At 44.6% G+C, this 12,597-nt stretch overlaps 1 protein-coding gene and 1 long non-coding RNA gene across 2 annotated transcripts in view; one reads left to right on the forward strand and one right to left on the reverse strand.

Annotated features, from left to right (window-relative positions):
- Positions 1-11,755, forward strand: part of spinb (spindlin b) — a 29,145-nt gene extending 17,390 nt beyond the window's left edge. Inside the window, exons 5-6 of the mRNA XM_061817211.1 lie at positions 7,575-7,808; positions 8,508-11,755. Of these exons, the coding sequence (XP_061673195.1) occupies positions 7,575-7,808; positions 8,508-8,707 (434 nt within the window). The 3' untranslated portion in view covers positions 8,708-11,755. The remainder of the gene's footprint in view (positions 1-7,574; positions 7,809-8,507) is intronic.
- On the reverse strand, positions 1,116-7,568 carry LOC133499315 (uncharacterized). The gene is made up of 3 exons (XR_009794616.1): positions 6,110-7,568; positions 1,754-1,841; positions 1,116-1,546 (listed from the first exon to the last, which is right to left on the reverse strand). It is a non-coding gene; the product is annotated as an uncharacterized LOC133499315 (long non-coding RNA).
- Positions 11,756-12,597: the final 842 nt, after the last annotated feature.

Consider the following 12,597-nt stretch of genomic DNA (forward strand, 5'->3'; position numbering starts at 1 on the left):
CAGTTTTCATCCTTTGTAGTGCCTTTCTGACTTCCCCCTTAGTAATCATTTCCACTTCCTGGTCCTTCACTCTTGCCTCTTCAACTCTTCCTTCTCTCTCATTTTCTTCATTCATCAACTTCTCAAAGTATTCTTTCCATCTATTTAGTACACTACCGGCACCAGTCAACACATTTCCATCTCTATCCTTAATCACCCTGACCTGCTGCACATCCTTCCCATCTCTATCCCTCTGTCTGGCCAACCTGTAGAGATCCTTTTCTCCTTCTTTCGTGTCCAACCTGGTGTACATGTCTTCATATGCCTCTTGTTTAGCCTTTGCCACCTCTACCTTTGCCCTACGTCGCATCTCGATGTACTCCTTTCGCCTCTCCTCAGTCCTCTCAGTATCCCACTTCTTCTTCGCTAATCTCTTTCCTTGTATGACTCCCTGTATTTTGGGGTTCCACCACCAAGTCTCCTTCTCCCCTTTCCTACCAGATGACACACCAAGTACTCTCCTGCCTGTCTCTCTGATCACCTTGGCTGTTGTAATCCAGTCTTCCGGGAGCTTCTCGTGTCCATCGAGAGCCTGTCTCACCTCTTTCCGGAAGGCCGCACAACATTCTTCCTTTCTCAGCTTCCACCACATGGTTCTCTGCTCTACCTTTGTCTTCTTAATCTTCCTACCCACCACCAGAATCATCCTACATACTACCATCCTATGCTGTCGAGCTACACTCTCCCCTACCACTACTTTACAGTCAGTAACCTCCTTCAGATTACATCGTCTGCACAAAATATAATCTACCTGCGTGGTTCTACCTCCGCTCTTGTAGGTCACTATATGTTCCTCCCTCTTCTGGAAATAAGTGTTCACTACAGCCATCTCCATCCTTTTTGCAAAGTCCACCACCATCTGCCCTTCAAAGTTCCTTTCCTGGATGCCGTACTTACCCATCACTTCTTCATCGCCCCTGTTTCCTTTACCAATATGTCCATTACAATCTGCACCAATCACAACTCTCTCGCTGTCTGGGATGCTCAGAACTACTTCATCTAGTTCCTTCCAGAATTTCTCTTTCAACTCTAGGTCACATCCTACCTGTGGTGCATAGCCGCTAACCACATTATAGACGTACTAGATATATTTCATTCATAATACAAGATATAAAACTTGCACGTTAAAATCTGTGATCATCCTTTGATCATGCTTGCAGCCCCCAGACCCCTGGCTATTTTTCATTCAGTCAAATCACATGCCTGTTATCAAGACACTGTTGCAGCCTTGAAGAAACACGTACCTTGGTTTTTATGTTGGTGTTGGTGTAGCCATCTGTTTCAGCATTTTTACTGTGAACATGTAACTATGTAACCTTTTGACCTGAGAAAGCAATTTAAAAAAAAAAAGAGCAGACGGAGGCTACCACTTTGGCAGTCTGAGGGGGAGCACGCTTACAGTGGATCGCTCCGTCTCTCGCATGCTCAGAAAGACAATCTTGGTTGGTTTAAGTTCACTTCACTCCAGTCCTCAAGGCTTGTCTCTGCGGTTTTTGTAGGAACATCTCTGACAAAAAGTAAGAAGATGGTTAGCAAGTCCTCTCTTGTGTACTTGAGTCCTAAGACGCCCGTGAAACACAAAAACACAAACAGTAACGGAGAGCATTCCGGAGTCTACAACACTGGTAGGCGTTAGGTAGAGAGGTTAAATGGCAGCGCGCAGTGGTGTGTGGCTAATTCAGCAAAAAATGTGATGTCAATGAAAACAACCCACATGTGGATGAGGAGGATTTTGATGTCCAGGAGCACCCAACTGAACTCGGGACCGTCAAAGGGTTGAGGCGATCAGCTAAATAGCAGCTCTACAAAAGAAAAAGAGTGGCATCTAGCTTGATCTGACGTTATCTCAAAAGCATGTCTTTTGATTAGACTTTACGCCGATTTTATCAACTTTATCAGAATCGGCCAATAATTGGCATTTTATGCTGATTGTCATACTTCGCAGATTCAATCAATGATGTCATTGATCTGCTCCTCAAAAGACATTGATTCCACATCGCCATTGTGCGCAGTGTATCTGAATCCAAAATCGATTATATTTTATATAGGAGCCTTTCTATATTTTTTTTCATCTCTTAATGTAGTGCTGTAAATATCTGGCAGCCAGTAAAGTCATTAAAAAACGCCAGGGGTATGGGAGAGAGAAGACGGCTGAGACAGACGACACGTCACGGGCGGATCAGACTACAGGATTGCACTATGTCAGACTACTACAATAAAATCTTGTATTCCAAAGCCACAACATCCCGTTTTTTATGATCATTGGGCTTTATCTTATCACCTCAAATATGACAGGGTATACTCGTTACTGTGCGGATGACAACACGTGTCTGGCTACGACTGTATTATAGGAATAAAATGGAGGGTGGAATCGTGTATTGGTGGTCATTGGCACTCAGGACAGCGGGGGACTTTCGTGTAAGGCTTGCTTGAGGTATGTTCACGTACTTTTAATATGATACGGCCCACAAGCAGCCAACAAAACGTTATTTAGCCTAGCAAGCTAGCGTTTGTGGTTGTGTGTAAACATGGTGCTGATCTGTTCAATACATGACCTGGCCAGAGCAGCAAATTCCAACCGTTTTAAAGCCAAGGCACATACTTTACAATTGAAAAATCTCATGGCACGCCAACAAACAAAAATGTCACCAAAAGTAGCTACATTAATTGCTGTGCGTACTTTCTGCCATCTAATAGAAGACCACCGATCATAATCACCGATCTGATCAGAAGATGGAGCAAAGAGTATTTAAATGACCTGTTGATTTAGTGCAGGGGTGCCCATACTTTTTTTTATTCCAGGATCTACTTTTCAAGCAGCCAGCCTCTCCCGAGGGCGTTCATCCTGGATCAGGCTGTGCCAAGGTGGAGTTTTAAAATGACACACCATCTCATCCTGCACTTTCTACTTTGGCTTCAGACCAGACCTTCCCCATTCAGAAAAGAAATCTCGTCCAGTTTAACCACTTTTTCTTTGATTATTCACATACCCCGACAGTCATTGCATCTTTAAACAACAGCATTTCTTCTCTAACTTTCTCCATTAATATCGAAAGTAAACATAAGCAGCATGCCGAGCTCATCTTTGCTCTACGTTGCCCAGACTGTGTTGCGAACTAAAGCAGCGGTGCTGGACGTTTTCATCATGAAACACATTGATCGGCTCCGTAAGTACTGTAACATTAATTTTGAGTGTATGTCTTTGAAAGCGGGGGTTAAGGTAAACTAGGAAAAAGAGAGTGTGGCAGCAGTCATTGTTAGAGAAAATTCCGTGTGCTGCCTAAAACAAACCACTGACTTCCTCTTTTCATTTTTTACAGTACGTATGTGAATTGTGCCATTGGATGTAACAACCAGCCATCCCTCACTCGTTGAATCATATTGCAAAATGCCACAAACTGAATAGCTGTATGTTATACTTTCAATTTACATTGGATTTTTCTTTTTTGCGCGCAATGCAGAATATCTGCCAAGAGACTGCATCAGTTGTGCACAATTACGCACGCCGTTTAGAGGGAACATTGACTTTTTTTTTTTTGGCACGCCATCCTGCGATCGAGCATTGAGCACCTCTGATTTGTTGCATATACTTGGGTACTTAATTCCTCAAGACAATATTTACAATAAATAATATATCTTTGTTCATCGATTGATGCCAGCGAGGCGTACCAACAATCAAAACAAATTAATGGTCTTTTATTAGATGGCAGTATGTACATCCAGCAATTAACGACTTTGACAGACTTGCTCACTGTTTATCTCAGCCAGGACGAAGCCCAGGAAGGACACGGATGCCCGATGGAACTCACACTTCTCCATATTGACGTATAATTGGTGCTGCTGCAGATGCCGGAGCACCTCTCTGACTTGTTGAATGTGAGAGGTTAGGTCTGCTGAAAAGATGAGAATATCATCCAGATAAACAAAGACAGATCTGTTCAGGAACTCCCGAAGCACGTCGTTAATGAAGTTCTGAAAGACGGCCGGAGCGTTTGTCAGTCCGAAGGGCATCACCAGATACTCATAGTGCCCTGTGGGGGTGTTGAACGCCGTCTTCCACTCATCCCCTTCCCGAATCCGCACCAGATGGTAAGCGCTGCGCAAGTCGAGCTTGGTGAAGATCCGGGCTCCCTGGAGGAGTTTGAATGCTGTATAGATAAGCGGCAAAGGGTACCTGTTCTTGACTGTGATGTCGTTCAGGCCTCGGTAGTCGATGCAGGGTCGCAGCGTGGAGTCCTTCTTCTTGACAAAAAAAAAAACCCCGCACCGGCTGGTGAGGATGAGGGGCGAATGAGTCCGGCTGCCAGCGAGTCCTCGATGTAGTCCCTCATTGCTTGATGCTCTGGTCCGGTTAAAGAGAACAGTTTCCCTCTGGGAGGAGAGGAGCCTGGCAGGAGTTCAATCGCGCAGTCGTATGACCGATGTGGCGGCAGAGACTTTGCTTTAGATTCAGAGAAGACCTCCCGTAGGTCATGGTAGCAGGAGGGCACTGCGGTCAGGTCCAGGGCGGTACTAGGTTCTGTTAGCCGAACCGGCGCAACTTGAATACCCCTGTCTCTCCGGACAGCGACACAGCGACTGAGACAGTCCTCTCCCCAAGTCTTGATCTGACCCGTGGTCCAATCTATGTGCGGATTATGTTCTTTGAGCCACGGGCTGCCCAAGATGATGTCGCTACTACGTGCGTCGAAGACATGAAAGCTAATACGCTCCGAGTGAGCGTCCGGAAAGCTCATACGTAGCGTCTGAGTGCGATGTGTAACCCGACAAAGGAACTTGCCGTTGGCGGCATAGGCGTGACGAAAACGTTTCGTGGGAAAGGTTGCCCCCCCCCAGCTCCTCGACCACGTGGGGATTTATCAGGTTTGCTTCCGACCCAGAATCTATGAAAGCCGTCACAGAGCATGAACGGGAGTCCGTTCCCAAGGTGAGGTGAAGAAGGGACCTCCCTGACTCCGTCGCGGTGTACCGCACACTCACCGGAGTAGCGATCCTGATGTCAGAATGCCCTGGTCGAGTCGGGCAACGGGCGATCAAGTGTCCCAGACGCCCGCAGTAAAAACAGCGTCCCTCTCGTCGCCGACGTAAGCGCTCCTCCGCTGAGCTGCCAAGCCCCTCCACTTGCATGGCTTCCGGTGAAGCTGACAACACGGGTGGCCGGGAAGCGGAAACAACCGGACTGCGACTCTCCCTCTCCTCCTCCCTCAGGCCCTCCATCTGTCTCTGCACGGTGAGGCGCTGGTCCACCTTGAGGGCCAATGCGATGAGGGAGTTAAGCGAAGGCGGAAGATCCGTGGCCACGAGGTGACCACAGATCTGTGGGGACAGTCCCTCGTAAAACGCGTCATGGAGGGCTTCCTCATTCCAGCGGCTCTTGGCAGCCCGAATCCGGAACTCGATGGCGTAGTCGGACACGCGGCGACGCCCCTGGCGAATTGTCATGAGTGACGATGCCGCCTGGCGTTCCGGAGCCGCATACTGGAACACCTGGGTGAGCGCGCAGACAAAGCTCGCCCATGAGCGGCAGGTCTCAGAGTTACGGCTCCACTCGGCGGTGGCCCATGCCTCCGCCCTCCCTGTCATGTGGGAAATGACGAAGGCGATCCGGGAGCAGTCCGTGGGAAAAGCGGAAGCTTGCAGCTCAAAGTGGAGATCGCACTGCGCCAGGAAGGGCTTGACGTTACCGGAGTCGCCTAAGAACCGCTCTGGTCGAGAGAGCGGAGTGATGGTGGCACGGGGAGGCACAGGAGCGGCCGCGCTAGCTTGGGAGGCTAGCCACGGTTGCAGCTGGGTGCAGAGCTTGTGGATCTGGTGAGTCATACCCTGGAGAGCAGCCTCTTGCTCACCCAGGCGTTTGCCCTGCACTTGCAGCGCACGGCGAATGGCTTCAGAGTCGGCTGGGTCCATGTTCTTGGCTAGATCGTTCTGTCACGGACGAGACTCGGGGGTGGACCCAAATGCACGACTCAGGTGAGAGGTAAGCAGTGCGGAATAAGCCTTTATTCGTTCCAATGTCGGTTACCAGGGAGTCAGTCCAAACAAGCAGCAAGATCAGTAACGACAGGCTTACGGGGTAGGTCGGGAGACAGGCGTTGGTCGGTACACGGGAGGTAGACGTCAGGAGTACGGTAGTGCGGGAACGAGGCATGAGAGGCAACGATCTAGCAGAGTAATAGTCGTCCCCCGGGTCCTATATGTACTGGGTCTTAATCAAAGGTCATGAGGCGCAGGTGTGCACCTTCAGATTAGCTGGCCACGCCCAGCCCTGGCTGGAATCCAGGAGCATGACATTTTTTTTTGTGCGCAACACAGAATATTTGCAGAGACTGCATCAGCGGTGCACAATTGCGCACACGCGCAGTTTAGAGGGAACATTGGCTGACTTTTTTTTTTTTTTTTGGCATGCAGTCCCGTGATCGAGCAAGACTGCGTGGCGATCGACCACCCCTGGGTTATGGCATCAGTTTACCACATAAAATTATATTTATGGTGAAGCAAGATATCACCACCTATTGCTCTCAAATTAACGTGACAACATTTTCAACGGATTTCAATCATTAAAATCCTTTTTTGTGAAATTGTACCAACTTAGACTGTGGACTACGTCATCATCTTCTGTTTGTTTTGGTGCGATAATAAACGAGCCTTGTACACGCAAATTAGTGATGCACATCGTACTGCAGATAGTTTCTCATACAAGCACGCACAGGCAGATCCATCGCGCTGTACAATGAATGGCCGGGTGGTCGCGTACCTATTTTCTATATTCAGGGCGTTTGCATAATTTTAAAACACCACCAAAAATTTTGTATATACATTCAGGATATCAAAGCCTTTACTTTTTATCAGTTTATGAGTAACTAAACAAAATAAGAACTTCACAAATGCTTACCAGTTTCTGTTTCCAACACGAGGCACATCCTGCTCCCTGCACTTTCTTCATGGTCAGCTATTTCGTCTGCATTCGAACATGTATGCTGTCTAACTGTCTTAAATTGATAACCTTTAACGCCTTTATAACGTTCGTATTCTTCACCGTCTTCGTGGGACCCTTCAGAATACTGTTTGTCGCTCTAAATATCAGAAAATTTGTTGTCGTTCTAACAATGTATTCCAATGCTCGCCATTGTTGACATGTTGACTATGATGTCACGTTCCTACTCTGCTGTTTCTGCTTCGTTTTTGTCTTTTTTTTTCGTCAAATCCAGCAATGTGCAATCATTATTTTGCTGATAATCAAAAAATACAAATGTTTCCTTCAGAACAGAATTCAGATTTGAATTCTGCATAAAAAACTGTGTAATATGAGCAAAAAGGTGCATTGAGGACATTCCATACACTCTTAAGAAATTTTAAGTTGTCATTTTTAGCCAGAGGTCCTGCCCATTGTCTCGCACTTAAGACGGACCATCAAATAAGATGGAAATGTTCCCCTCTTAATTTAGACAAACTAACCACAAAGTGTCCCGGGGGTAATAAGAACTGTAAAACCCAAACTGATCACAAAGTCCGCCTATACTGGTGTGCGCCTCCAGCTCCGGCTCGCGTGACTGACGCGCTGCTAGCGGACGCCATGATCGGCAAGGCGGTGGAGCATATGTTCGAGACCGAGGACGGCCCCAAGGAGGAGTGGCGGGGGATGGTGCTGGCCCGCGCACCTATCATGACGTCCTGGTTTTTCATCACGTACGAGAAGGATCCGGTGCTCTACATGTACCAGCTGCTGGATGACTACAAAGAGGGAGATCTGCGCATTATGCCCGACGCAAGTAAGTGGCACTTGAACGTACCATTAACTTGCAGAAATGTTTGACCTGTGGGCAAGCAACATACTGCTCTGTTTTTAAATTCTTCCCACTCTGCATTTCATTTATAAGAGTCCTGTAATATATGCTGCATTAAGTTACACTTTTTCCCCCTAAACTTGGTAAGTTAAAACATTGTATTTATTTTAAATTCCTTACTGGATGTAATCACGATGTTATAAACAACGTGACAAAGGATGGACTAAACTTTATTATAATGTATGAAATAGTTTAACGTGTTTTGGTAACTTTTATATGAATTAATTCACTTATAAATAAAAAATGAGTACGTTTACAAAACCCAATTCCAATTAGGTTGTGACTTGTAAAACTTTATAATGCACTACACATTTTCTAGTAGAGACGTGTACCATTTAATTTCAATATGATGGATTGACTTGATTAATACTAAAAAATGAAATCATTTCACATTTATTTTAATTAAGAAAATTAATAAAGAAATTAAGAATAAAATTGTGTCATTAATTATAAACAAATGAACATATGTACATATACTTTGTATTGATTTAAATAAGTCAGAAATTATGAATGAATTAAAAAGAAAATAATTGACACGTACATTTAATTCACTGAAATAATTTGTTAATGTAACCTTCATAATAAAAAAAAAAAAAAAGTGAGAATGGTGTTTTATCTGTGCAGGCGAGAGCGCGTCGTCAGACCGTGAGCCGGGGGAGGTGGTGGACAGTCTGGTGGGCAAACAGGTGGAGTACACCAAAGACGACGGTGGCAAGCGCTCGGGGATGGTCATCCATCAGGTGGAAGCCAAGCCTTCCGTCTACTTCATCAAGTTTGACGACGACTTTCACATCTACGTCTACGACCTGGTCAAGACCACCTAAACCTTCGCCCCAAAGACTGCTAACGCCCCCATGAAGATACGTGGACACGCTTGTTGTTCTTTAGAGAACTCACCAGCCACCGTAAGCCCCGCCCCCTTTGGATGACGAGCAGGATGTTGTCAGAAGAACTTGAACAGAGGTTGGCTGGACCTCTTTGGACCATTAGCATCATTAGCTCATGTGGCTATGTTTCAAGTTGGAGTCAAAATTCACAGACCCTCATAGTTAAGCTAACCGGATGCCACTGACGAGAACACATTTATTGTTGCGTCTTGACAGCTAGCTTTGGTGGCATTGTTAGCTTACACAGCTAGCACTTAAGTTGTCATGGAAATTCATTCATGAGAAGTCATTGTTAGCAAGCAAAGTGGATACCGTTGATGACATTACAATGGTTAACGACGGTTTCGTTAGCATTGTCAGCTAGCGCTCATAATGTTGTTCAAATTCATGATACCTGGCAACTCGGATCCCATTGACATCACGTTTAATGATCTCTGTGGACCGCTAACATTATTTGCTTGAACAGCGAGCACTCAAGATACAGTCTAAATTTGTGGCGACTCATCCAGAGAAAGCTAACAGTCGATGACACCACAATGTTTGATTTCTCTTTTTTAGCTGTTAACTTCATTAGCATTGTTAGCTCATGCGGGTTGCGCTCAAGTTGAATACGGGCCGGCCACAAGAATTTGTGAGCAAGTTAATCAGGCGGCCGACAAAACAGACGTCTCCCCGCCCTTGAAATTGTCATAAAACGCTGCGCTTGGCTCACTGACCTTGTAGCAATTGTAGAATGTTCCAGTTCTGATGGGGAGGGAGGGGGGTCGGGGGGAGCATCGTCTGGCCTTGGTCTGATGATTGTTCTTCTAGTACGTGTGCTTCAGCAAGTTGTCTTTCTAGAACCTTTGTTCAGCATTTTGGTGCTTTAACTGTTAGACATTCTAGAACAACATCTTGAATTCAGACTGGGGAACAAGAAGTGGTCTGGTGTTCCGTCGATGATAGGTCTTCTAGAACAGGTGCTTCAGCTTTTTTTCTGACCATCCCTCTAGAACAGGGGTCACCAACACGTTGCCCGCGGACGTATGGTAGCCCGCGAGGACCATATAAGGTGACCGCGAGGTATGTTCTAAAAAATACCATAGGCCGCAAATTGTTTCTTTTATTTGTGCTTTAAATTCTGAATCTGACTTGCTTACGTGAATTAAAATTTTAAAATACCTGTAATGTCATTTCCTACAATAAATTAAAAGAAAAATATTTTATGTACGTGTAATGAACTGAGTCTGAAGTTTGCCGCAAACAAGTCACGTAGCCCTTCATACGATCGTTGCTCACGAAGTAGCCCTCAGCCGCAAAAAGGTGGTTGAGCCCTGCTCTAGAATGTTCATTATGCTTTTTGTCGTGATTTAACAATCATTTAACTGTTGTGCATTCTAGGTCAATGTTCTGAACTCTGACTGAAGAACAAGCCATGGACTGGTGCTCTGGTGCTAATCTAATGATTGGTCTCCTAGAACGTGTTCTTCATTTTAAAGTTCTGAAATATTAATCTAGAATGTTTCACTTTTGTTGTGCTTTAACAATCATCTATTGGTTAGAAATTCAAGAACATTCTGAGCTCTAACTGAAGAACAACATGTCTGCTATTGATCTAGAACGTGTGCTTGTGCATGATGATCTCCCTTGATGTTGGAAAATTCTTGAACGGTCTGACCTCTGCCTAACAAGATGAACAACAACGTTATCCAGCATTAATCTGACGATGGGTGTTAGTGAGCGTTCTATAGCTTGATGTTGGTGGATGTGATTATAGAACGTTCCTTTTGGCTTTTGTTGTGCTTTTAGCAGTTGGACATTCTACAACGTTCCAAGCTGTTGGACAAATTTATGCTGACCTGAAGACTGGCCGTCGGGAACGTTTAATTTTGCTTGCTGTTCTCGCCATGTTCTTGAATATTATTATAGAATGTTTTTGTGTTGGACATTCTAATCGAGAACAACATTCTCTGGTATCTGGAGAAAGCGGTTTGGCATTATGGTTCACATTCTAAGATGTTCATCGTTCCTTTTCCGGCTTCAGCCTGATATTCTTTGACCCCGCCCCCTTTTGCTATAACAATCCCGTCCTGTTGGACAATTTACAATATCTCAATATATCTCATCAGCTGGTCCAAACAAGATGAAGAATGATTGGTCCACTTTCTCTCATTCTGGAGCTGGTGTATTAAGGTCCTTTTTGCTGCAGGCCCTCGTCCATCTTGGTTCCCTTTTGTCACTGAGCCCATACAAATGTTATTAAATTTATACAACTTTTGGATGACATAGACGGAAAAAAAGCTATTATTTTTTTAAATTTAATAATAGTTGGAAGAAACAATTTGGGTTATTGAGAAAAGAAAATGCTTCAAATTATTAGAAAAATTAGGTAAAAAAAAAAGGTTACAGCACATGATTTACCTTCGTGGGCCCCTTAAAATGATGCACCGGGCGAGATGTAAACACCCCCCCACCCCCAGGCCTTGAGTATTACACCTGTGTGCTAGAAATGTTTCCAGTTGGCTGTCATGCTCTAACAATCCTTTTGGACCATCCAGAAGAGCGGTGCTCAACGTGTCCATCACGAGTCAACCAGTGTGGCAGATATGTCGTTCTTGCAAGCTGGCCTCCTATTTACGGTCTCTCTTTTGCTTTCTCCATTGCAATCGCGGCGATGCGTGCGTGTCTAGAGCGTGCGAGTAACACATGAGGAATAAGCAAATGCTCTCAACTGGAGTTGATGTTTAGTTGCTGGGAATTTTGACTCTGATTTGCATTACCACGGAAACAATTTAAGGGGCTGCTTCAACATGCGTGTCACCTGTTTTGTGTACATTGTTGTATAAGTTCTTGCATGTTTGTGTCTTTGGTTCTTTTTGTGCCTTTTTTCTTTGATCGTTGGGGACCTAAAGATTAAGTTTTGGATGCACTGTCCCTTAAACAACGTGCCAAACATCACCTTTGAGCCAACTGTGGAAAAAAACTAATAAAACGTTTTTTTTTTCACTTCACTTCTCTTTTCCTATTCTGGTGGTCAGACATACAAACAGATAAGAAGCATCTGACAACAAAATTACAAAAAAGTGAACGGTAATAATGTTTTTACTTGCGGTTCACTGATGAATGAAAGCATTTTTTTAAGATGAACCACAAAAGATAAAAAGGGAAAATGTGATCAGATCAAACAAGTGAATTACAAAATAGAACAAATTTAAACAAATTGGGAACAGTATTACAAAATAGTGAATTAAAAGGCTCAAAATGGAGGGGACAAAAAGAAAATGAGAGGCCTGGCACTAGGGTAACGACTGGTTAGCATATCTGACTTGCAGTAATGATGCAGGTTCAAATCCAGCCTTCCGTGTGGAGTTTGCATGCTCTCTCCATGCCTGTGTGGATTTTCTGCAGGCACTTTGGTTTCCTCACACGTCCCAAAAACACATGCTAGTTTGCTTGAAAATTCTAAATTGAACATAAGTCTGCATGATTGTTTGTATGTGGGCAGAAACTGGCTGTTGAATACTTCAGTGTACGCCGCCTCTCAGCTGAAGATAGCTTGGGGGACTCCAGCATACTCACGACCCTAGTGAAGATATGCAGTGTACAAAACAGATGGAGAAGTGCAAACAGGAAAGAGTTGAAGAAAAGGATGATAAATGAAGTGGAAATTGGGGGGGAACAAATGGATAACCTCAAAAAGTAGACAAAAATAAAGGAAACTGATAAGATCAAACTGAAACATAAAATAAAACTAAGGAAATGGAAAACCACAAATATGGAGCAATGACAATCCCAAAAAATGTGGATGACAAAAAAGGGAAGATTAAAAGACCAACAACTGACAAAAT

The sequence above is a fragment of the Syngnathoides biaculeatus genome, chromosome 4, assembly GCF_019802595.1.
Source record: "Syngnathoides biaculeatus isolate LvHL_M chromosome 4, ASM1980259v1, whole genome shotgun sequence".
In the NCBI taxonomy this organism is placed as follows: domain Eukaryota; kingdom Metazoa; phylum Chordata; class Actinopteri; order Syngnathiformes; family Syngnathidae; genus Syngnathoides; species Syngnathoides biaculeatus.